The sequence below is a fragment of the Lepisosteus oculatus genome, chromosome 25 (genome assembly GCF_040954835.1).
Source record: "Lepisosteus oculatus isolate fLepOcu1 chromosome 25, fLepOcu1.hap2, whole genome shotgun sequence".
Taxonomy (NCBI): domain Eukaryota; kingdom Metazoa; phylum Chordata; class Actinopteri; order Semionotiformes; family Lepisosteidae; genus Lepisosteus; species Lepisosteus oculatus.
This window is the reverse complement of record NC_090720.1, coordinates 1,937,198-1,959,070: the sequence shown is the minus strand read 5'-3', so window position 1 is coordinate 1,959,070 and position 21,873 is coordinate 1,937,198. Positions and strand designations below refer to the sequence as shown.

The window sequence follows — 21,873 nt, the reverse complement described above, 5'->3', positions numbered from 1 at the left end:
TTTTGGATGAAATTTTGCACATGGTGCCGAGTCATTAAGTTGCATTAAGTTGAGGCTTGGCTGAAGTGTCCGTTCTGTAAAGCGTGTATCGCTTTGAATGACTGGCTTTGGGGTTATTTGACGTCACCCTGGTCATTTTGCACAGGCTGGAGTAAGAGGATCGAGTACGAGCCAGGCACAGGAAGCCTAGCCCTGTTTCCCAGCATGCACTTGGAGACCTGCGAGGAGCCCATCACGTCCATCCAGGCTCATATTGAACTGGAGACCAACCATATTGGCAAAGGCTGTGACAGAGACACCTACTCAGAGAAGTCCCTTCACAGGCTGTGTGGTAAGAGCTCTGCTGTTCTCTGTGGTCGCGTTATCAATGGCCGGTTCAAATCCATGTCTGTCTCTGTCCGCAGACTGATTGCTTGTTCCCTTCTTAATTACTTCACTGCTGTAATTTCAGGGGCCAGCTCTGGCACAGTGGAGCTCCTCCCAGCCCCCAGCAGCACAGCAAACTGGACGGTAGGGCTGCCCACTGACAACGGGCATGACAGTGACCAGGTCTTCGAGTTCAATGGCACCCAGTCCATTAAGATCCCCGAGGGTGTGGTGACCACCAGCTTCAAGGAGCCCTTCACTATCTCTGTGTGGATGAGACACGGCCCCGGAGCCAAGGAGAGGGAGACTGTGCTCTGCAACTCCGACAAGACAGGTGCGTGCACAGTGTGTCTGTGCCCTTTAAGTGTAGTCACCTCTTATCCGTTTATTACAGCTTTATATCATGAAAGTCAGAAAGGCCCAGTCATTTTACCCTTCATTTCATATTGCTCTAATAAAAGTGTGCCCTTGGCCTTTACCAGTTATGGCCTCCTAACAGTCTAACCCCTATCTATCAGCTGGCTTCATTGCTTGTTCTCCTCCCCACTGATTGCTGGTGTTTGGTGAGCATACTGGCGCACTCTGGCTGCTGCCCCATCACCCAGATGGGGCTGCACACTGGTGGTGGTGGTGGTGGTGGAGGGGGGTCCCCATTACCTGTAAAGCGCTTTGAGTGGAGTGTCCAGAAAAGTGCATAAGTCCCACACAAGTGCGGGGATGTTATTTTTAAGTACTTCCGCTCATTATTGATCAAACCCTCGGCCCGCCAACAGGGGGCACCTCACAGCCCCCTGCATGGGAAACGCTGCTCTGAACTGTGCTGTCTCTCCCCCCAGCAGAGATGAACCGGCATCACTATTCTCTCTACGTGCACAACTGCCGCCTCGTCTTCCTGTTCCGCCAGGAGCCCGCGGAGACGGAGAACTACAAGCCTGCCGAGTTCCACTGGAAGTTGGACCAGGTGAGGGAGAGAGAGGAGTCGGCCCAGGCCCTGGTGTAGTTTTTAACAGCCCCGTGTCCAGGCCTCCTCCTGGGTGTGCACCCTCCTCGCAGGCATACTGACAACCATGATGCCATCCTGGAGTCTCTGGACAGTCACACTGCCAGGAACTGTAGGCTGTTTCCTCTGCGTCTGGCACCTCCAGTGATTAGAGCAGAATTCTGAGTCACTGGGTTGTTCGCTGAAGATACTGCAGCACCCTAATGTGTATTTATGTTTCTGCAAAATTTAAAAAATGAAATGGGTAATGGGTCCTCCATTCTAAATTGAGTGGCACATTCATATTTTTTGTATAAAGGGGGGGAAATGTTTTAAATTGCTGCATGCATACGGCAGCAAGGTGAAACAGCATTTATGCCAGTTTACTCTTATTAAATGCTTGTTGTGCACATGTTCTGTAGTTTATACACAAGTTAGCTTACAAGCTGCATTAAAGCTTGTTTAAAGGTTGGATATTAAATATTGAAATACTGTAGATTATATTTTAGTTTCGTACTTGAAAAATGACATAATTATCCCATAGTTCTTTCTCGGGACAAATGGATTTGTTCAAATTGCACACAAAAAATTGAGCCAACATTGTGGCTGGAATCTTAAAAATTGATCTTTTTCCCTGAGCTTCTTCGATTGATTACACTGAGCTGGAGGGGAAGGAAAGCTAAAGTGACCTTTTTAATAATGCACCAGGGCTCTCGAGTTGGCTGAGGTGCATTGATTGCAGTAGTCTGGGGTCACTTGGTCGTTTCATTCTTATTGGGAAGATGGGGCTCAAAATATTAACCTGACAGCCGCAACAAAGCAAGAACAGACTCCTATCACTGGCCAGAGCTGCAATGTAAGATATACTGTGCAGTTGTTCCACTGACAGGAATGTACCAGCTAGACAACTCTTACCTGTCAGAATTCCTTTCCTGTTTAAAACTTAGTGACAGCATAACGTCAAGTATTTAAGATGCCATGTTTAAAATATACAAAAATACATATAACACAGAAGCCAAGAGTAACTAAACCGCCTTAAAAGATCAGGTTTGCTTTTAAAGCAGTGAGACATTTGTGCTGCGAAGCTTATACATTTCTTCTGACTCTTGCAAAGGATTGTGGGTAGAAAGGAGGACCGCCTTCTTGGGTGACGATAGGGCTGACTTCTCTGTTTCCCCCAGGTGTGCGATAAAGAGTGGCATCACTACGTCCTGAATGTCCCCGGCGTGTCCCTGTATGTGGATGGCGTCTCGTACGAGCCCTTCCTGGTCACTGAGGACTACCCCCTGCACGCATCCAAGATCGAGACGCAGCTGACCGTGGGCGCCTGCTGGCAAGGTACACCTCGGTGCCGGAGTTCACCTGGCAGACTGGGCGGACAGGAAAGGGCTTTTTTACTGTATGGAAAAATAGGAAATGCTGTTCTGCAAACAGCAGAAACAAAATGAGGAGGCCGTGCCTGACACTGACCTTTCAGTGTGATCATGTGAATACCTGTGAATCTGCCAGATAGATTTTCAATGTTGCTGCTTTGGTATTATTACAGTAAAACTGGTGGAAATGTCACTGATCAAGATGTGTTTTTTTACATTTTTTAACTTTGCATTACTTTTTTGTCATTGCAATTGATTGACAGAATTTAATCCCATTTCTGCTTTGTGTATAGACTGGGATGGAGGAATATGATTAACCAGGAAAAAACTGCTTTAAGTATCAAATACTAGCAGCATGTCCTAATGCTGTTTCAGGATGCGGGTTTCTGAGTGTGTGGTGGACTCTTCAGTGATAAACGTATTTGCAGTTAGTTCTTTCTCCACTGGGGTTGCAGTGCTGCATCTGGTGCTGAGTTTTCCTACTGTGTGAGAAAGGCCCATTTTTTATTGCATACCTGGTAGGTCTTGCACTGAGACCAAACGTCAAGATCTTGACACATCTGGCCTTCGCTCTAACGTCAAATGAAAAAGACGGGCGTGTCCTCAACTTTGACCAACCTTCCTTTGTCCCTGTTTTGTCTTGCCTCTCTGCAGAGTTGACAGGACATGAGAATGACACTGAGACTGTCTCTGAGGCTGTGTCAGGTTGCTGGAGTGTTTCCTGTGTGTTTGTGCTTACTGACGCGCTCGAGCGCAGCATGACGCCGTCACTGCGTGACTGCCATCACTGTTACTCAGCCCTGCCTGTCTGCCTGCTGATCGTGCGCTGATGTGTTGTGTTCCCCATCCTTTTTCGTGTTTAAGAATGTCTTTATTCTTAAGTGAGAATATTCTGTGCGTTCACTGCCAAAACACAGTAAGATTAGTAATCTAACTGGGGTGTGTAGATTGTTACCGTTTAGGGAGAACTCCTGATTTAATGTGGCCTGTGTGGTACTGTGCAGCTCTGGAATGATGCAGGTGGGATTTCCACCTTGCATGTTACCTCCAAGTTCTCACCGATGGACTTGTAAATGGAGCAGAGGTGCGTCAGGGGCTTAAACTCCCTTTGACCATCTTGAAGGGCTGATCGACAGTACTGATGTCCTGCAAAGAGTCTGTGTGACTCAGGCAGCGGAATTCCAGTTTGTCCTCTGTTAATTCATGCCTGAGGGGAGTAACAACAAAAAGGTCTCATGAAAGAAATAATGCAAATACAAAATGGGATTTTGTGAGCAATGCTGTAGACTTATTGTAATGCTTGCAGGGTCTTCCATTTAGCAATGTTCAGCATTTGTGCTTTAATCCAGAATAAGGTAAAAATACAGTCCTGTCTGAAAGTGTCTGGTTGATGTAGGGCCAGATGGTGACTCTAGACGCCAGGCTCATCTTTCCACAAGTCACTGTAGCCCAAGATATGCAAAGACTTTGACCTTAAAGATGTTTACTTGTGAGGTTTTGCAAATGTTATATCCCATATCTCCCATAGAGAATGTGTCATAAATGATGAGCCCCTGGAAATGAAGAGGATCTGTTAGATTTGGAAATGCATTGGATTGTTTCATAGTTAATTTAGACGTTTCTCTGTTAAAGTGCATTTAAAGAGAAGTCTGGTTGCGAGTGTGCGGTACAGTTTGAGAGTTTGCAAAACATGCACATGCTTATGCAGATCCTGATCACTGCAGGAATGTCTGTATATTAGTCTGAGGTGTTTTAGTAACTTTCTTCTGTCTTATGAAAGAAGAACTGTGTCGTTTTCAGTTTTATCTTCAGAAGGTTTTATAGTGTAGAAATCAAGTTCATTCTTAATATCATATCTTTTTATGTGCCTTTTATCACCTATATTTGTTTTTTCAATGGGTCTTAATTTTGCTTGTCATTCTAAAATCCTGTCCCTGTTCACCATCACACTGTGACATCAGCTGCCACACTATTTGGATTTTTTTTATTTAATTTTCTTTTTTAAGCTTGTTTTGCGAATTGGAAACAAAACGTTGCATGAAGGAAGGTCTGTTTTTCAGTTCATCCATCGTCCTGGCAGCCTGCCCCCGAGAGCCGAAGCACTAACTTTGCATGACCCTTCGTCATCTGCCACATGTGGAGACATGCATGCCTGTTGTCACCGAGCAGAAATGTGCCTCCTGCTGGTTTTAACTGATATCGTTTTCCTCTGTTGGCCACTAGGTGGCAGTGTGCGCATGACCCAGTTCTTCCGTGGGAACCTCGCCGGTTTAATGATCCGGTCTGGGAAGCTGGACAACAAGAAAGTCATTGACTGTCTGTACACCTGTAAAGAAGGCCTGGACATCCAGGTCCCTGACGAAGTGGGTAGCAGTGTGAAGGTGAGTGGTGACTGCAGGGGTCGGAGATGTCCCATTCAGATAACTGCATGTCCATAGCATGTGCAGAGCTCCCAGGGTGTGCTGGTCTCGGAGCAGCTGGAATCTGTCCACTCTCTCTTCTGAAAACCAAAGTGCTTCGCTGTCATCTGCTGCAAGGGTTTGGTTTTTTTCCTCACACAAGTGGTCCTTTCATTGGATGAGTTACACTTGTGTAAAAAACAGAGCAGTTTCAGCAGCCTCTGGTACACCCATTCCATAGCCTGATATATGTTTTTTTCCCATTCCCACTAAAAGAGCTTTAATGAATGTGTCGGGAGATGCATGAAGTCAGATGCATGAAATGCAGTTCAGAAAAGGTGTGAAATGAATCTTTAATTTTAAGACCGTGGCAATTTTCTGAGGCCATCTTCCTGTAATTCTTGGCATTGAACCATTCTCAGAGGGTTCTTGTAATCTGAGTACAGCCCCAGTCAAGCTCTGATGACCCTGAGTGGGTGTTCAGGATCGATCACCGCACATGCGTTGGAAGCCTTACAGAGAGAATAAACCGTTACCCCAAACTGTCACGTACGACAGAGGTCTGTCACCCTGCAAAGAGCAGATTCAGGGTGAAGCCTTTCGGCAGATCGGGTTGTGCAGGGGGCTGATGGCTGGGCATTGATGTCGTGTCCTTGGCTCAGGTGCAGTTCAGCCCCAGCCAGTCCTCCCTGGTGATGGAGGGAGACGACATCGAGAGCTTCGACCGGGCCATGCAGCACGTCTCCTACCTCAACTCGCGCCAGTTCCCCACGCCAGGGATCCGACGGCTGCGCGTCACCACCACAGTCAAGTACGTCCCCCTGCCGTCGGCCTCACTTTGGCGGCCACATGGTGGCGCTGTGGGCACGTGTATACACACGCGTCTGGATACGTAGGCGTGCAGGGCAATATTTATCAAACTAGAGAATCCAAAATATGTGTTATAAATATCGGGCGTGCCTCCATTCTTGTTTAAAGAGGAACTGCAACGCTATTTTTATATTATTTGAGGAGTGCTTTTCAAACCACAATAAAAGTAAAATGTACTACAGTAACTTGTAAAACCTCCAGTTTGCATAAGATCCAGGTGTGCTCAGCACCATGTGCTGCGGTTCAGAACGAGACAACAAAACGGCCGGTGCCGTGTTGCGGCCCTTTTGCATTGTAAACAAGCGGGCTTGTGAATGCATCTCTTTCAATCCAAAAGAACTATTGCTCTTGATTTCAAGGTGGTATTGCTGTCAAATACTACTTATTTGTCAAATCCGCATGGAGATCCTGTTGGAACATTTCTGTTGTGAAACGTCTGCTGCACAACCTGTAATTTATTGTGTTCGTGCGTGGTATTACGTTAGTCCTGACAGTGACTAGTGAGCAGGAAGGGAAGGTTTGTCACAATTTGAGGAAACTCTTGCTTTCGCCTGTGGGAAGACCCGGGGTTTGGGACAGCATGGTGCCTTATAGTACTATCACAAAGTTCCCGTTTCTGTGCTTAATTTGAAATTTGTAAATTGTTTGCCAATGAATTGATTTTGTTACTGAGATTTAATTACCGGTCTGAGAAGTTGGAACTGCGGCTTCCCTTTAAATCCCACCCCTTCAGGAATATGTACGTGAGCACTCATTAGCCAGGGACAGTGTCGTTCCAGCTTGTCGAAAGCAAGGGGTGTCTGAAAGGTGAATCTCCATCTGCTCCCATGTGGGACTCTGAGCTTTTCCGTGTGTCCCCCCCGCGAGCCAGGTGCTTCAACGAGGAGACCTGCATCTCCGTCCCGGACGCCGAAGGCTACGTCATGGTCCTGCAGCCCGAGGAGCCCAAGATCAGCCTGAGCGGCATCGACCACTTCGCCCGCTCCTCCTCCGAGTTCGAGAGCGGCGAGGGGGTCGCCCTCTTCCCCGAGCTGCGCATCGTCAGCACCATCACCCGCGAGGTGGAGCTGGAGGGCGAGGGCGAGGAGGACCCCACAGGTAACCCCGTGGGGCTAGGCCGCACCATCTGGCCCGGACAGGCGGGCAGCCGTGTGACCCAGCAGGGTGGAGATCCTTTCCCAGCCCTGAATAAAAAAAAGCCTTTTGTAGTGAACACGCTTCCTGGAGTGATTAGCAAAAAAGACTTGTTTCTTTTTAAAAATAAATACCATGGGTGGTTCGCACGGGTTGAATTAGTTCTAAATTCAAATGAGGTTTGTCATAGCTCCCTTCTGAGCCTACAAAATTAGAAGGTATGCCAGGCCCAAATTAATTATTGGAGGTTGCAACGGTCCTCAAACATTTTCCTGAAAGTTTCAAGAAACCGTTGATTCTGAGATGGCTCGGCACCTTTGAGTATGTGACCTATGATGGAAATCCCGGTTCTCTTTTGTTTGCTGCTGCTTTTCAGTCCAAGAGTCTGTGGTTTCGGAAGAGATCATGCATAACCTGGACACATGCGAGGTGACCGTGATCGGGGACGAGCTGAATGCCGAGCAGGAGTCTCTGGAGGTGGATCTGGCCCTGATCCAGCAGAGGGGGCTGGAGATGAGCAGCTCCAATCTGGGCATGATTATCACAGGTCAATGCTGCTTCACTACCGACACTTCATCATGGACATCTGTGTATTATCAACCCTTTCCTCTTGACCCCTCTTAAGTGTTGATTTATATAGTGGTGTTGGCTGTCTATGGAGCTGCAGCCAAGAAATTAGCAATCTGCAGTGGCAGATTGATGAACAAGACTTGGTCACAGTGTTCTATTACACATTAACACCATCACCCTGGTGAAAGAGGATAAGATAAGATCACTTTTTTGGCCACGTACAAGTTCTTGCATTAAGAATTCGTCTTTTCGCAGACCCCAGCTTGCTCTCCATGAGTCACACAGACACGCAGACAGGGAGAGAGAAGCTTGGGGTCAGATGGCAGGGTCAGCCATTGTACAGCGTCCCTGGAGCAGTTAGGGTTAAGGGCCTTGCTCAGGGGCCCAACAGAGTAGGATTCCACTGCTGGCCGCGTAATTTGAACCGGCAACCTTCCAGCCACAGGCGCAGATCCTTAGCCACAGAGCCACCGCTCCGCCCCATAGGACTGCATAGGATAGAACTGCAGTTTGAGACGGGTGTGTGTGCTGTCCTAAATGGGCTGCACATGATGCTGTCAAGGAGCAACAGAAAGAGGGCAAGAGAAGAAAGCAGCTGAGGGTAAATATATTGGTTCCAAACAAGAGCAGGCCCTTGGGCACAAAGAGCCCATTTGGTAGTAGTTTATTGATCTGGGGATCTTGGCCAGCTGTTCGTTGAAAGACATCAGGGTAACGACTTCAACAACATGGCTGGGCAGCTTGTTCTCTACTCCCACAACCCTTGGTGTAAAGAAGTGCCTCCTGTTCTCAGTTTTAAATGTACTTCCGTGTATTCTCCACCTGTGGTTGGTGTTTCACTGTCCGAAAGAAATCCGGAGAGTCGGCTTTGTCAGCATCTTTGAGGATGTCGAATGCTTGTATCAGGTCCCCTCATAGTCTTCTCTTTTCAGGACTGAGAAAGTTCAGTTTCTTCAGCCTGTCCGTAAAGTAGCCCTGAAATGTATCTGGTTGGGGTTTTCTGGGCTCATTCCAGAGCAGAAGTCTCTTTTCTGTAACGCGTTAAAGGGGGGGAATAAAATAAAAAGCACATTTCGTGTCTGGAACGATTCTGTTTGTTGGAAAGTATTTTTCGGTTTGAAATTAAAATTGACCTCTGTTTCATAGGAGTGGACACCATGGCAAACTACGAGCAAGTCCTGCAGCAGATCCGCTACAGGAACTGGCGCACTGAGTCCCTCTTCGACCGCAAGTTCAAGCTGGTCTGCTCCGAGCTGAACGGCCGCTACATCAGCAACGAGTTCAAGGTTGAGGTAGGAGTCGGCTCCTGTCCGTCACAGGAGGAGGAAGTGTGGGGCCCGTGCAGGGTTTCAGAATGGTGCTGTAGGTCGGAAAATGGAAACCCTCAGGCTAACCAATACAGAGGTAGCTGTCGGAATTGCATTTGACGGAACAAATCCCTGGAAACGGTTTGAAGCCGGGCAGGTCACGTGCTCAAATGTGGAAGGTCACTGTGAGTGAAGTGTATCCCCTGGGCAACAATTAATTACAGCATTAGAAATCGCCAGCATATATTTGCAGAAAGATGGCCAAAATGACAGAGATGTGCTGAGTCTTTCTCTAGGTGATGGAAAAGTAACAAAGGTGCAGCAGTAGAAAGAAATTCATCTGTTATTTTGATTTTCTGTGCATGCCCCCTTCTTTTACTATTTTTCTTTTTTTAATGCATGTGGAGAAGGGGGTATTGGTAATATATTATGTCTCCACATGATTACAGTACAGTATAAAAACGAAGAAGTGTGTATGTAGAGTGTGTATCCCATGATAAGATCACGTTGTGCTGCTTCCATGGGGAGTTCCTGCTCTTACTCCCGGCTGTTGCTGCAGGTCAATGTGATCCACACAGCCAACCCTGTTGACCACCCGAACAACGCCATGGCCCAGCCTCAGTTCATCAACCCCGTCTACCATGCCTCTGTGGACCTGTCGGGGCACAACCTGGTCACAGCCCCTCAGTCCTCAGGTACGGCCTGCAGCAGATTGCAGTCGTTCAGATTGCAGCAGGTGGATGAGAACCCACAGCCCGGCGTGCTCTGAGGTCACTGCTTCCAGGCAATCGGAAGGCTGAGGCCGACTATCTGTCGGCGGCAGATTGCTGAACTGCGTGAAATGAGCCCTCACCCCGTGGCCCAAAGGAAAGCTCTTCGGCAGGCTGTCGGTTCTGAAAGTGATTTGACGGAATTGTATGAGGATTAAAGTCAATTAAAAAGTGGGCTTCGAAGATGAAGTTTTAACAGAACATACTGCAGAAGTTCTTCAGGCCTGTAGGCGGTTGATCAGTAGTAAGAAATATGAGCTGGGAAAATGACTAGAAGCCCCCTCTAACATTCTACTTTAAATGCAATTTTTCATGCCATCAGTCTAATACATACAGACCCATTCTATTTTTCGAAATAAAGCTCAGCTTGCACACACCTCTGTGTTATTTACGGTGTAGAAACTTAAAGTAGGTGACTGACCAAGGCTGACAAAACATTTGGGAAAGACGAAGTTGCATTGATGTAAAATAAGTAGAACCACTTTCTTGAAGTGTGTCCCGGTGTGTTGGTGCATCTAAATCGACAGCAGCGCGAAGAGTTGCTGTCCATGCCCAGTACACAGCTGAGCTGCACACAGGACATCCTTTTTACCAGAATTACCCCTGCTGCCCTCAAGTATTAATTACGTTCTGTAAAATACCAATTTCTTTCCCCTTTTGCTATGTGTGGGTATCTGTTTCCTGTAAAACCCCTGTAAAACAAGAACAGGACAAAGGAAGGGAGACAATTTGACTTGAGGTGTTTTTATTTCATTCTTAGTGACTAACCTCGTTCCAGTTACTAAACTGATATTTAAGTTTGTAATGTCCCGTAAAAAGCGAGAGTTTTTGTCGTAGGCACACCTATCAAAGACCTCAATAAGAAAAAAGAAGTGTGTAGACTGAAACACACCACGTTACGGAGGAACACGCGAGTGTAATACTTGGAAGTCTCAACAGCTCTTAAAATGCTACAGAAATAAGACCCGAAGCTAGGAGCTGTTCCGAATCGGGGCTCAGCAGCACACGTGCTCGTAGCTTCGGTGTGATTTGAGCGCCTCACAGTGCCCTCTGTTCTCGCCCTGCTCTCGTGCAGTGGTGCCCAGCGCCGCCACCATCGTGATCGTGGTGTGCGTGAGCTTCCTGGTGTTCATGATCATCCTGGGCGTGTTCCGGATCCGGGCGGCCCACCAGCGCTCCGTGAGGGACCAGGAGAGCGGGAAGGAGAACGAGATGGACTGGGACGACTCCGCCCTCACCATCACCGTCAACCCCATGGAGGTGAGGGCTCGGCCTGACCGTGGGCGCCTCTCCACGGCCAGCGCGTGTCAGAGAGTGGGGTGAGGCCAGCTCGTTAACCGCATCGCCGTCGTCTCTCCCGCCCAGACCTACGAGGACCAGCACAGCAGCGAGGAGGAGGAGGAGGAGGAGGAAGAGGAGGACAGCGAGGATGGCGAGGAGGACGACATCACCAGCGCCGAGTCGGAGAGCAGCGAGGAGGAGGAGGGAGGGGTGGAGGGCCAGCAGAGTGGCAGCAGACAACAGCAGCTGGAGTGGGATGACTCCACACTCACCTACTGACCCCACACACACACACACCTACACACACACACACACACACACACACACACGCATGCGCACACACACACACAACACCTGGCCCACCAGCCAGGATTCCACACAGCTGCAAGGACCCATGGTGTACAGAAAATTCCACTCAAGACAAAATAATTTAAAATCTGGTGTTGTGGTGACTGGTGTTGCTGCTTAAGTTTTTAATATCTAGTGGCCAAGGTTTGCTTAGTCATGGCACATGCTTATTCTAGTACAGTCGTATTTAATAAAAGTAGAAGGTGCCACACTCGGCATCCCAATAATCGGGCAATCACCGATTTTTTTTCTTTTCTCTACAGACTTTTGCCCTGGCCTCTAGGTTTTTCATTTGGTTGACTCCACATAAGAAACCACCTTGCACTTTTCTTCGCTGCCATCTCTGCAAAACAAAAGAGAAAAAATGGGTATATACTGCACATGTGTTTCTTTGTCTTTTTTGTGTACGACAGCATAAAGAAGCATTTCCTCTCTGCCGTTAGACGAAAATGGTGAGGCAGTACTGACTGCTCATACTGGGCTTTTTGTTTCTCTTTCTAGTGCATGGGAAATGTGTCAATGAGGTCAGTAATGTAGAGGAATAAATTACTTTTTAATATTTTGTAAATACAGCAAGAACATGTAAGTAGTCAATGTGGTAGTGAAGACTGGGATTAGAAGACTGGGTCCAATATACAAAGTGGTGCGCTATATTCTGTAGTATACTTGTCACTACAACTATAGCATGTTTCAGAACAAATTGGCTAAGAATTTTCGTCATGCTTGTATAAAATGTGCTTTTGAGAAAGAAACCCATGACAAGAGGTTTCTCCGACTGGAGTGTAGTTTATTTTTATTGTTGGGGGTGGGGTTGGGAAAGTTTAGATGCTACACTTAATCAGAATTCACCAGGCTTGTGCAAATTAAAAAACGACGACGAAACACGTGATGGCTTAACTGTATCTGCTTTTTAAAAAGAAAAAATAACAGTGGCATATTGTTGGCATTTGTCCGATCGTGAAGACAGCGCTGTACGGTTTTGCATCCTTTATTTTCGTTTTGTGCAATTGTACGGGAGCAAGGAGGCGATGGACTGGAAGTGGGCGACGTCGCCTTTCTCTTCCCCATCGGAAAACCTTGATGGTTCCGTCTCGGCTCACAGGTTCACTGTGGGAAAACTGGAGTGGGAACTTCCGGGCGATTCCTGGTTTGGAAGGATTCGTTCAGCAGGTGCGCTTGCAGCCAGACGCTCTTCTAGCGAGAGATTTTAAATATGAATCTTGGGTCATTCTACATTTCCAGTGACTACAAATATATATTCCTTGTACATGAAACTGTACTGTAGTTGTTTTAAACTATATGTTTACATTTGGTAAACTTGTGCTCCTTCTGGTAATAGTATAAAAATTATACAATGAATTTGGAAGATTTGTTGAATATGATTTTTTTAAGATATATATTTTTTTTCTTCTCAAAATGCTACCTGTTTTACTCCTTATTGTTCTCAGAACCTGGAACGGGTTTCTGGAAGGCCTTGTTTGTTAGCGGTATGGGCATCTTTAATGTTGAAATGATCTGCTGTCTGCATGCAGGTTTGTGAAAGCATGTTTAGCTGCAGTGGGAGAGGTTGGGGTTAGGATGAATTAGAAACTACAAGGGAAATAAATAGTGGTGAAGTTAGAGGTCTCCCTTTGTGTTTCTGGAGAGCCCCAGTACAGTTGTATGCTGTATGTCCCCTGTTTCTAAAAATTGTAAACAACTGTAATTTTCTGATTAATTGAGCAAGTGGTCTGTTCAAATGAGAGAACTTTAAGGCCTGAAGGGGTTTTAGAGACCTAAACTCTAATCTCCAAATTGTACAGTTAAATCTCCTGCTTTATTGATCACAATGCCATTGGTCCAAGTTTTTAGAAATGGGATCTAGTGTTGATTTGTACTACCTGCTGGACTGGGGCTCCTCAAGACCAGGGTCGGTGTTGTAGCAGGATCGAAAGTGGGCGACGGGTATGGTGGGTTTTTAATTTCTCAAGCTTGTCTATGTAACGAGCCCTGGATGGCGAGTAGATCTGTCGAGCAGATTTCAGAAGTACGTTTGGGAAGATTTTGTTTTTGACTGTTTCAGATTACACGGTTGCAACATGGCTTTTTGGAAATAGGATGCAGCTTGTGTTGTAGAATTGTTGTTTGGGGAAAATGAAGGTTACACACACACAATTAGTTTCTGGAGGGCTCTCCCCGTTTTCTAACGGAGCCTGGAGAGAGAAGGCAAACTCGATCACAGACTTCTGCTTCTTTCACTGGTATGGGGAGTGCCTTTTGCCCTTTCACAACACTAATTTAGCTCTAGACAAAACAAGTTGTCCAAATGGTTTTAGTTGTGGCGGATTTATAGTTTTGTAAATTATTAAATGCTAGGCTTCTTAACAAATCCGGGGAATTGGTTTTATTTAATTATTTTTTACGTTACTCATAATGATGAAAAATCCTAGTTTTATCAAAAGTGAAAGTTTTTAATCGTCTCAAATAGGTGTCTTGTGTTCTTGTTGGAGTGTACAAAAATTAGGTCTTTCCATATGCTGTCATCTTTAGATATTGTACTTTAAAACATGTTTTGACAAATTTCTGAAGACGTTGTACATTATGCTATATGTAGCAAACGTGGGTATACATTTTCCAAATCTGTATATGGTAATAGGTGTTTCAACAGTTCTTAAGCTGCAATGCATTTCCAGTACTAAATACTGTATAGGCGTCTTACCTACTGCAGAGGCCATGGGTGAGCAAGGCTGTGTGAAATTCATATCAATAATAGTGCTTAAAATGAAAGAGCCAGCTATTTTTATTAGCTCCTCCCTCTACGACCAAGAAATAATAATTGCTCAACATTCAGTATGGGGATTTGTGATAACCAAATTTTTGTTTTTTACACTCTGACAATATAAAAATGATGCTCGTGTCATCTCCTATTTACACATTTCTAAAGATTTGAGAACGCTTGAGCAAGTTATTGATCTGCTAAGAAGGTAATCTGTTCAGTTAGAGAAACTTAAGTTCCTTGAGGACCGACGGGTATTGAGATTTGTCCAAATCTCAGGATTTCGTGATGTTTTAATGTTTCACGGTGAAATTGTCCCCGGCCCTCAGGACTGAAGCTGAAGGCCCTTGGGAAGCGGCTGAAGCTCATTCGTTAGGTAGCCATCTTCTGCGTTGGGCGTAGCCAAGTCCTTTGCGTTGGGAATACTGCATCAGAAGGGTACCCTCCCCCAAATGCTTCTCAGTCTGAGGTGCAACTTAATTCGCGTTGAAGGAGAACAAACAAATTGTGTCAGAGTTCCGTCTTCTCTGATGTCAGGTATGCTCATCTCTGCTGTGCTCTGTGGGATTAATATTCCCGACATGACCAGGTTTTTCTTTGAACCCCTGAAATGTGTGTGTATGGACACTAAGACACAGTCTTTGCATACAGTTTATTCAAGCCTATTTTTGTGTTAAGTACCATATAGAATTAAAGGGTTGGGTTAGGGGGTTATACCAGTTTAAATATTGTGAAACAGTTCATTGCAAATATACTACTGATTTTCAAGTAGGTCTAAATGATCCAGATCTTTACAAGCTGCAGTTACACGTTTCCTGTGGTGTGATTGCCTTCCATCTGTTTTATTTTGTTTGTTTTTTTTGCCGTAAAAAGGAAAAGGACCGAATGTCTTAACGACTGTTGGGAACTATGTATTTGGTGGGGCAGCATTCACTTCGTGACCTACCAGGGTTGTACTGTGGCAAAACATGCTTGCTCTTAAAAAAAAATAAAGGATAAAGAGATGGAAAAAAGTAGCTTGTCTTTATTTTATCTGTTTTTTTCTGGAGCAGAACAAGAAGATTTTAAGACTCACATTTTTAAGGTACAGTAAGACAGTTTACCTACCTTTGATAACAGCTATTTAAATAAGATGTTTTTGCCCGATATTTTAAGAGTCAAATTACATGAATTTTACTTCCCTCCTTTGGTTTGCAGTTTGATGGAAATAATTTCATTTACATGGCTGTCTTCCATTAATTATTTTCTTCTCACTGAAGTCGTCTTCAGAATTTGAGGGACAGGCAGAGCGAAAAGCATCATGTTCTCTCCCACTGCCTCAAGGGAAACAGATGAGAAAAAAAATGACTCAACTGGCATTTTGCATTGCAGATTTTTTGAAGAAGATTCTGCATGAATCCTGTTAAGGACAGGGCTGTGCAAGGGTGGAAACGAAGATCTGAGCTGGGAAACGTTTGTATGACCCAAGAAGCGCTTCAGTGCAGGTGTGTTCCCACTCCTTGTTCTTCAGCTTTAAACAGCTGACAGCTACACTGGGCAGGGGCACAACGGTAGTTGTCCTGAGACCTCACACACACTCCTGCTGGTTTTAGTTCCAGTACGTCACTGAGCTTTTGATTGACCTGACCTAATTAATTTCACTGATTTTTTTTTTTTATTATTATTATTCCTAAAGCTGTTTGGAGGCAGCTTTTTAACTTGGGGTTCTTCAGGTCTCCTGCGTGTTGTGAGCTGAAAAAAAAAGCTACAAATAATCTAATCAAGATGCAATTAAGCAAAGAGCTCAGTGGCAGCAGAGGATTCATGAAGATGCAGCTCATTTCTTTTTGTTACTCGTGTTAAAATATGTCATGTGGTGCCTGCTGAACTGTATGAGCGTTCTAGCTGGGCATGGTACGGTCTCTTTTTCCAAAAGGGGTTTCAGTCTATAACACTGGTGCAGGGAGTGTGCCAATTATCAGGTTTAATAATGTATTGCAGTGTACAGCTCTCTGAAATAGGCAATGGCCGCTTATTTCTTTTAACTATATTGAGGCTAGGCTGCCTCATTGTTTAATACTGACACACCTGCACTAGTCCATGTTTAGAAAAAACCTTACCAGTGTTGGCATAAAGTTCTTATGGTCTACATAAATTCAAATCAACAAAACAAGACACAGTTTTGTTTTAAAGGCAAACACCCTTTTCTACGTACCTCCCATGTTCCTCTACAGGAGAAACGGGCAAGATTTTTTTTGAAAAAGTGGCTCTTTATTTAAAGTTTACAGACATAATTTTATACTTTGACAGCATCAACTTCATAAGTTTGGCTTCCATTAAAACCACTTTTACTTGTAGAAAAAAACAGCACATCATCAGTCACAATTCACATCAAGCATTTGAATATTTTATTACAGTACATGCTTTGTAAACATTTGTATTTGTAGGTGGACCTGGGAATTTGCTCATTATAACCATTGAGTATATACATGTGTGTGTATATATATATTAGATAAAATACCTTTACATTTCCAAAGGTATGGCAAAGGCACACATAAATTTGCAAGAATGCAAATATTGAAGCTTTATGCTCAAGTGCATTTTTTACAGGGCTAACCAGACCAAAGTTATTAAACAAAACAATAATATGGTGGTACCTGCTGCTTTGTTCTTGTTAAAATGAAAACTATCTGAAAGTAGTTATTGCGCCTCGAAAGGGTGCAGTGACAGCAAGGCTCAAGCACGTATTTCAACACCGAACCGCTGCTGGTTCAGATCTCAGGCCACGGCCTGGCAGCTCCTACACCCATATGGTACTGTTTTACCGCACTACAGGTGATGAGAACAGCAGAGCATGAACTTTCAAGTACAGTAATTGTGTAAGACCTTTATGGGTCTATTATAATCCAGATGTACCTGTAGGTTTTCCAAGTCTCCTTAAAGGTGTGACACCTGGGAGCCACTGTAACTCAATGAAGAAACAAACAAGGGGAAGCTATTGAGTCCATCCAGGCAGGTGCTTGAATTTTAAAGCAAACTGATCCAAGGCTTTGACACCATGGCTGGGTAGCTTGTTCCACACTCCCACCACCCTCTGTATAAAGGCATAGTCTCAATTTTCAACATCACTTCCATGTAGTTTCCACATGTCTTCTGGTTTTGGGTTTCATGTTTTATTTTGGAGATGGCTGCTGGGGGTATTTTGAATTTTTGGATCGGGTCCCCACAGAGGCTTCTCTGTTCAAAACTTAAAAGGGTTCGGCAGCATTCATCACCGAGACCTGTATATACACCAGCCCTCCAGGACTGTTGCACCACTCTGGCTTAGACCAAATCACTCCTGTTCTAAAAGTCCCATTTCAAGACCAGAAGGGATCTCCAATTATACGTGCCCAGGGATGTGCTGCAGAAAGAGGTTTTCTTGGGCTGCCCACTGTAATGCCGATGAGTGCAGACTAGTAGCTATGAGTTCGAAACTGCACAGAAATGTGGCACACAGGACCCTTTGCCCAAGTGGACAATGGAAATACTGCTAAATTTACATGTATATGTAACATTCCTAAACACATGTAGCCAGGCATCATTTCTGAACCATCTAGTAGATCTAGATATATTTTTATTTAAAAACCATATTGAGGAATAACAAAGCACATCTGGAATATTACTGTATACTGCGAACTTTCAACTATGGTGAAAGTCACAGGTGAATGAAAACGACTTATCTGTATTTCAGTCCTCTCATTTTCCCATCAAGCTACTAAACCATTTCAACAACAAGTATTCAAATTCCCCAGTAGTGCCCCAATAGAATAGCAATTCCACCTTTAAATGCATAAGTTAATCATCATAATGCAGTTTGATCTAAGCAGGATCTTTCTACAATTTCATAATTTTGCATGGAACCTAAGTCATGATTCTAATGATATTTATGGTATCTGCTGCTATTATTCATTCTGTGTTCCCTGCAATAGTTAACATTTCAAAAGGTCCCAAAGTTTCCCTCATTAGATCACTGTATTTCCTGCATGGCTTATCCTAGATATTGTGGAATTGACACTTTATTGCACATGCTATGATTCTTTCATGTAATTCATAGCAGTTTTCCACCTTTTAGCCTGAAATCTCTTGAAATCTCAGAAGCTCAGCAAGGCTGTGCATGCTCACTGCTGGGATGGGAGACCTCTAAGGGGAAAAAAAAAAAAAACAGATCTCCGCTGTGATTTTCATGGGACAGTGGCTGGCTGCCTCTGGATCCGAATTTCCAAATCAATGCCCTAGTGTGGCGACCGGGAACACTGTCCAGAAGCAGGTGCCCTATTTCTGATGAGACAGTAACCTGAGGTATTTACAGATCCCATGACAATGTAAGAACATGGGTGTGAAGCCCAGTTTTCAGGCTCTCATCATTGGACTTCCACAAACGGGCCTCCGTAAAGTTCACCCTTAGTTAAATTGGCAACACAATTTCTCCCTTCTACCCCTGACTTGCTGTGCAGTGGAGCTGCTGGGGCAGAATGGCTGCTGTGTGTCATCCAGGCAGAGTAGCACTTCAACCTTGTGTGAAGTGGGTCCTCTCCTGTATGTGAAACACTTTGGGATTTGTTATTCAGCCATCTTGGACACGGGAGTCTTACGCAAGTTACGCTCAATATGGTATTATAGACTTTGATTTGATAATGTGAGGTCCCAGATTGCAATGGTACTCAGGTTGTTCTAAATTAATGGCCAACTTCTCAGGCCCTCAGTTTTGAGCGTTGACTTAAATCAGATTAACTTCATATACTGCAAGGCTTCATTCTACATATGATTTTAAACCATGATTTTCTTTTGTTTTTCCATAACTCGTAAAGATTAAACTTCACTGGCTATAACTCAAAGTGCACCACTACAGAACCACTTCAGAAGTTTCACTTTAAGTGCCAACAATGACAATGTACACGATGTAAAACAGAACAAAACACAATAAGATTACAAATAAATAGAACTTAAAATGACATCCATTAAGGATGTAAACAATTTTAAACACTACAAGTGTTTGATTTTTTTCCAGATGTTTCAAGTCACACAACATGTTGCAATATCCCACTCCGATTTCAAAGTATTGAAACAATACCTCACTTTGGTCATGGTAAATGTACGCTGTCCTGTGGACTGGTAAATAACAGAGCAATCCTACTCATCCTGCTTAGCTATACCTCATCTGTAAACATCTGTACAGTTAAAAAAAGTGGTTGACTCGAACACAAAATGAAAAAAATAAAAAATGCTGTATTATACTTTTTTTCCAACAACACTAGCTGCACAAGTTAAATCTCTCGGAGAAAGAGCTCTGGTGTTTCCTTCTGCTTCACACCCCACCTCCTCTACCTGTTATCTTTAGCTACATTATGAGCCATCCAGTTCACTTTGGTCTTCCAGCTCTCCCGCAGAGCTTCATTAAACTTCACTTTGAAATGCTTTAGGGCTTCATCTTCGGTCTTCCCCAGGGCTAGAGACTCCTGCAAAACAGGCGCACAGGTCAGCACGCAGCGCGGCCGGCAAGGGGCGAGGTGGGCAGGCTTCGGCCCGCTGGACCGCGTCTTACCTTCAGATACTGGATGTCCTTGGAGGAGCTGAGCTCAGGAAGTCCTGCTGCCCGCATCAAGGCAAAGAGGTTCACGAACAGCGTCCCGTTCCTGCACAGGATCTTATAGGCCTGTTCGCAGTAGTCCCGAAACCTGAGGGGCACAGACAAGAAACCTGCCGGTCATTCTCCCTGCGCTGCCTCGAAGGGGGTGTGCGCAGGCTGAGCATCCCACCAATCCCGGTCGGGAGTCAACAGAAACATATCCAGGCCCGCTCCGCGCTGAGCGCCGTGGGTTTCCAACGAGCGGCCCCTGACGGAGGGGCACCGCGCACCTCGTCCCGGGACTGCGGGCAGGGCGCCAGACTGCAGCTGCACGAGCGCTGCTCCCTTCCTGCAGCACGGGGATGTCGTGTACAGGTCAGCCAGCGTGTGTTAAAATAGCCAACGGAGAGTCCAGCCCGCTGTGCCTCCCCGGTCCATCCAGAGCTAGCTAGCACACCTCTGTCCCTGACCTTCACGCCACCCCAAGGCCCAGCCCCTGGTCTGTCAGAAACAAGCATGCTGGTATCGGCTTGACCCACGCCCTCTCCTTCTCTCTCTGCCACTCATTGGTAGTTCAAAATACTGGTTTGGTTCTTAAAAAGTACAAAAAAGTGCCAAAATCCAGAAATGTTATCTTCAATACGTTGACTGAACCCTGAGGGTTTACCTAAACGCAGTGCATCGTTATTGATTCACATAATTATGCAAGGATTAAAAGAGCATGCATCGCCTACTTTGGTATGAGAAACAAAAATTGTCAACTAGCAAGCGTGTGAATATAACACTGTCAGCGGTCTCACCTCTCGAATTTCTCGCTGTTGTTGGTTCGGCCTTGCTGAATGACGTGGACGAAGTCGTAGGTCAGAATGAACGGCACGCGCTCCCGGTTGATTCCAAACTTGCTTTTGAAGTTACCGAGGAAGTGTCCGAAGTCGATGTGGAAGAGCTGATCCGAAAAAAAATATTCAAAACTAAACGTCTGGTTCACACACGGGTCATCAATGGAATATGCCTTCCTTTTAAGCTTTTTAGGATTCACAATTTTTAAGGACCTCCTGTGATCTTTAGCAGTACGTATTTCTACCTAAATCTGATTCAAAGGATCCAAATTCAGAAATATATAACACTTCAGAATCATTATTTTGTACCCTGCAATACTTAAGGAAAGAAATACTCCTAGAAAAAGAGTTTCAAAGGGTATGTTCACAGAAGAAAGGTAAGTTAATTAAAGCGTTTGTTGGAGAAAGAAAATCTCTGCAGTTTAATTCTGTTAAAGAAAAGGGGAGTTAAAAAAGGAACTGGTAAACAGGTGAAGAGCCACAGCTCCCTCTGGTGGAGGAACATTGATACTGCTGCTGATATTCATGTTTAATTCTGGGTACTGAACTAGTACTGTCCTCTAACTGAAAAGTCCTTAAAAATTAAACGCCCTTTTTTAGTCTTTACTTTTAGGTGGAGAAACCTACAAAGAGTAAAAAGCTAATTATGGAACAAGTAATAGGTTTATTCCATGCTGAAAAAAAGAAGAAAGGTGTCAATTCAGGTGTCACACCTGAAGAAGGCTCCACGGCCGAAACGTTGTGTTCTCTTTTTTCTTTTTTTCAGCATGGAATAAACCTATTACTTGTTCCTTTGCAGCCTACGCATGCTGACGCAGCTCCCCACCTGAACTAAAAGCTAATTATGTATACCCGTGTATGCTATTTCTCAGTAATGCTGGTAATCCTTGTTTGGTGGACAGCAGTGATTCAATTTCAGGGCATTTAGAATATCGCAGTATATTACAGTTACATTTAGGTGTATATGACTAGACAAACTAAGGAAGACTTTACTGAAGGAAAGGTTGGATCTTACAGAGTGAGTAGAGTTACAGAGTGTTGGAATGATTTTAAACAGTACTCAAACAGTACCTGTCCATTTTCTCTGATCATGATGTTGTCACTGTGGCGGTCGCCTATTCCCAGGACGTAAGTAGCTACACAGTAGCCAGCACAGGAGAGGGTGAATTCCTCTATGGCCTGTTCCAGTTTCTCTCTGTACAACAACATCAGAGAAGAGAGAGCCATTAAACCAGGCATGCATTCAGTGCTGTTCGTATCTGCTCGTTGACTCCTCACCCACTGCTAGTATGAGC

The 21,873-nt window shown here is 44.8% G+C and overlaps 2 protein-coding genes across 16 annotated transcripts in view; one reads left to right on the top strand and one right to left on the bottom strand.

Moving 5' to 3' along the window:
• Window positions 1–15,165, top strand: part of clstn1 (calsyntenin 1) — a 40,642-nt gene extending 25,477 nt beyond the window's left edge. For 2 of the 7 annotated variants that reach the window (XM_015337134.2, XM_015337136.2), the window contains 13 exons: window positions 146–331; window positions 452–700; window positions 1,203–1,327; window positions 2,527–2,683; window positions 3,373–3,423; window positions 4,942–5,099; window positions 5,780–5,928; window positions 6,859–7,085; window positions 7,498–7,668; window positions 8,838–8,983; window positions 9,558–9,693; window positions 10,844–11,028; window positions 11,134–15,165. In XM_015337134.2, the coding sequence (XP_015192620.1) occupies window positions 146–331; window positions 452–700; window positions 1,203–1,327; window positions 2,527–2,683; window positions 3,373–3,423; window positions 4,942–5,099; window positions 5,780–5,928; window positions 6,859–7,085; window positions 7,498–7,668; window positions 8,838–8,983; window positions 9,558–9,693; window positions 10,844–11,028; window positions 11,134–11,328 (2,135 nt within the window). In that variant the 3' untranslated portion in view covers window positions 11,329–15,165. The remainder of the gene's footprint in view (window positions 1–145; window positions 332–451; window positions 701–1,202; window positions 1,328–2,526; window positions 2,684–3,372; window positions 3,424–4,941; window positions 5,100–5,779; window positions 5,929–6,858; window positions 7,086–7,497; window positions 7,669–8,837; window positions 8,984–9,557; window positions 9,694–10,843; window positions 11,029–11,133) is intronic. The other 5 variants (XM_015337135.2, XM_015337137.2, XM_015337139.2 and 2 more) reach the window with 3 other exon arrangements.
• Window positions 15,166–16,522: 1,357 nt separating this feature from the next.
• Window positions 16,523–21,873, bottom strand: part of pik3cd (phosphatidylinositol-4,5-bisphosphate 3-kinase, catalytic subunit delta) — a 63,875-nt gene continuing 58,524 nt past the window's right edge. For all 9 annotated transcript variants that reach the window (XM_069183737.1, XM_069183735.1, XM_069183731.1 and 6 more), the window contains exons 20-23: window positions 21,650–21,773; window positions 20,540–20,685; window positions 19,716–19,848; window positions 16,523–19,629 (exon numbers count right to left, since the gene is read on the bottom strand). In XM_069183737.1, the coding sequence (XP_069039838.1) occupies window positions 19,495–19,629; window positions 19,716–19,848; window positions 20,540–20,685; window positions 21,650–21,773 (538 nt within the window). In that variant the 3' untranslated portion in view covers window positions 16,523–19,494. The remainder of the gene's footprint in view (window positions 19,630–19,715; window positions 19,849–20,539; window positions 20,686–21,649; window positions 21,774–21,873) is intronic.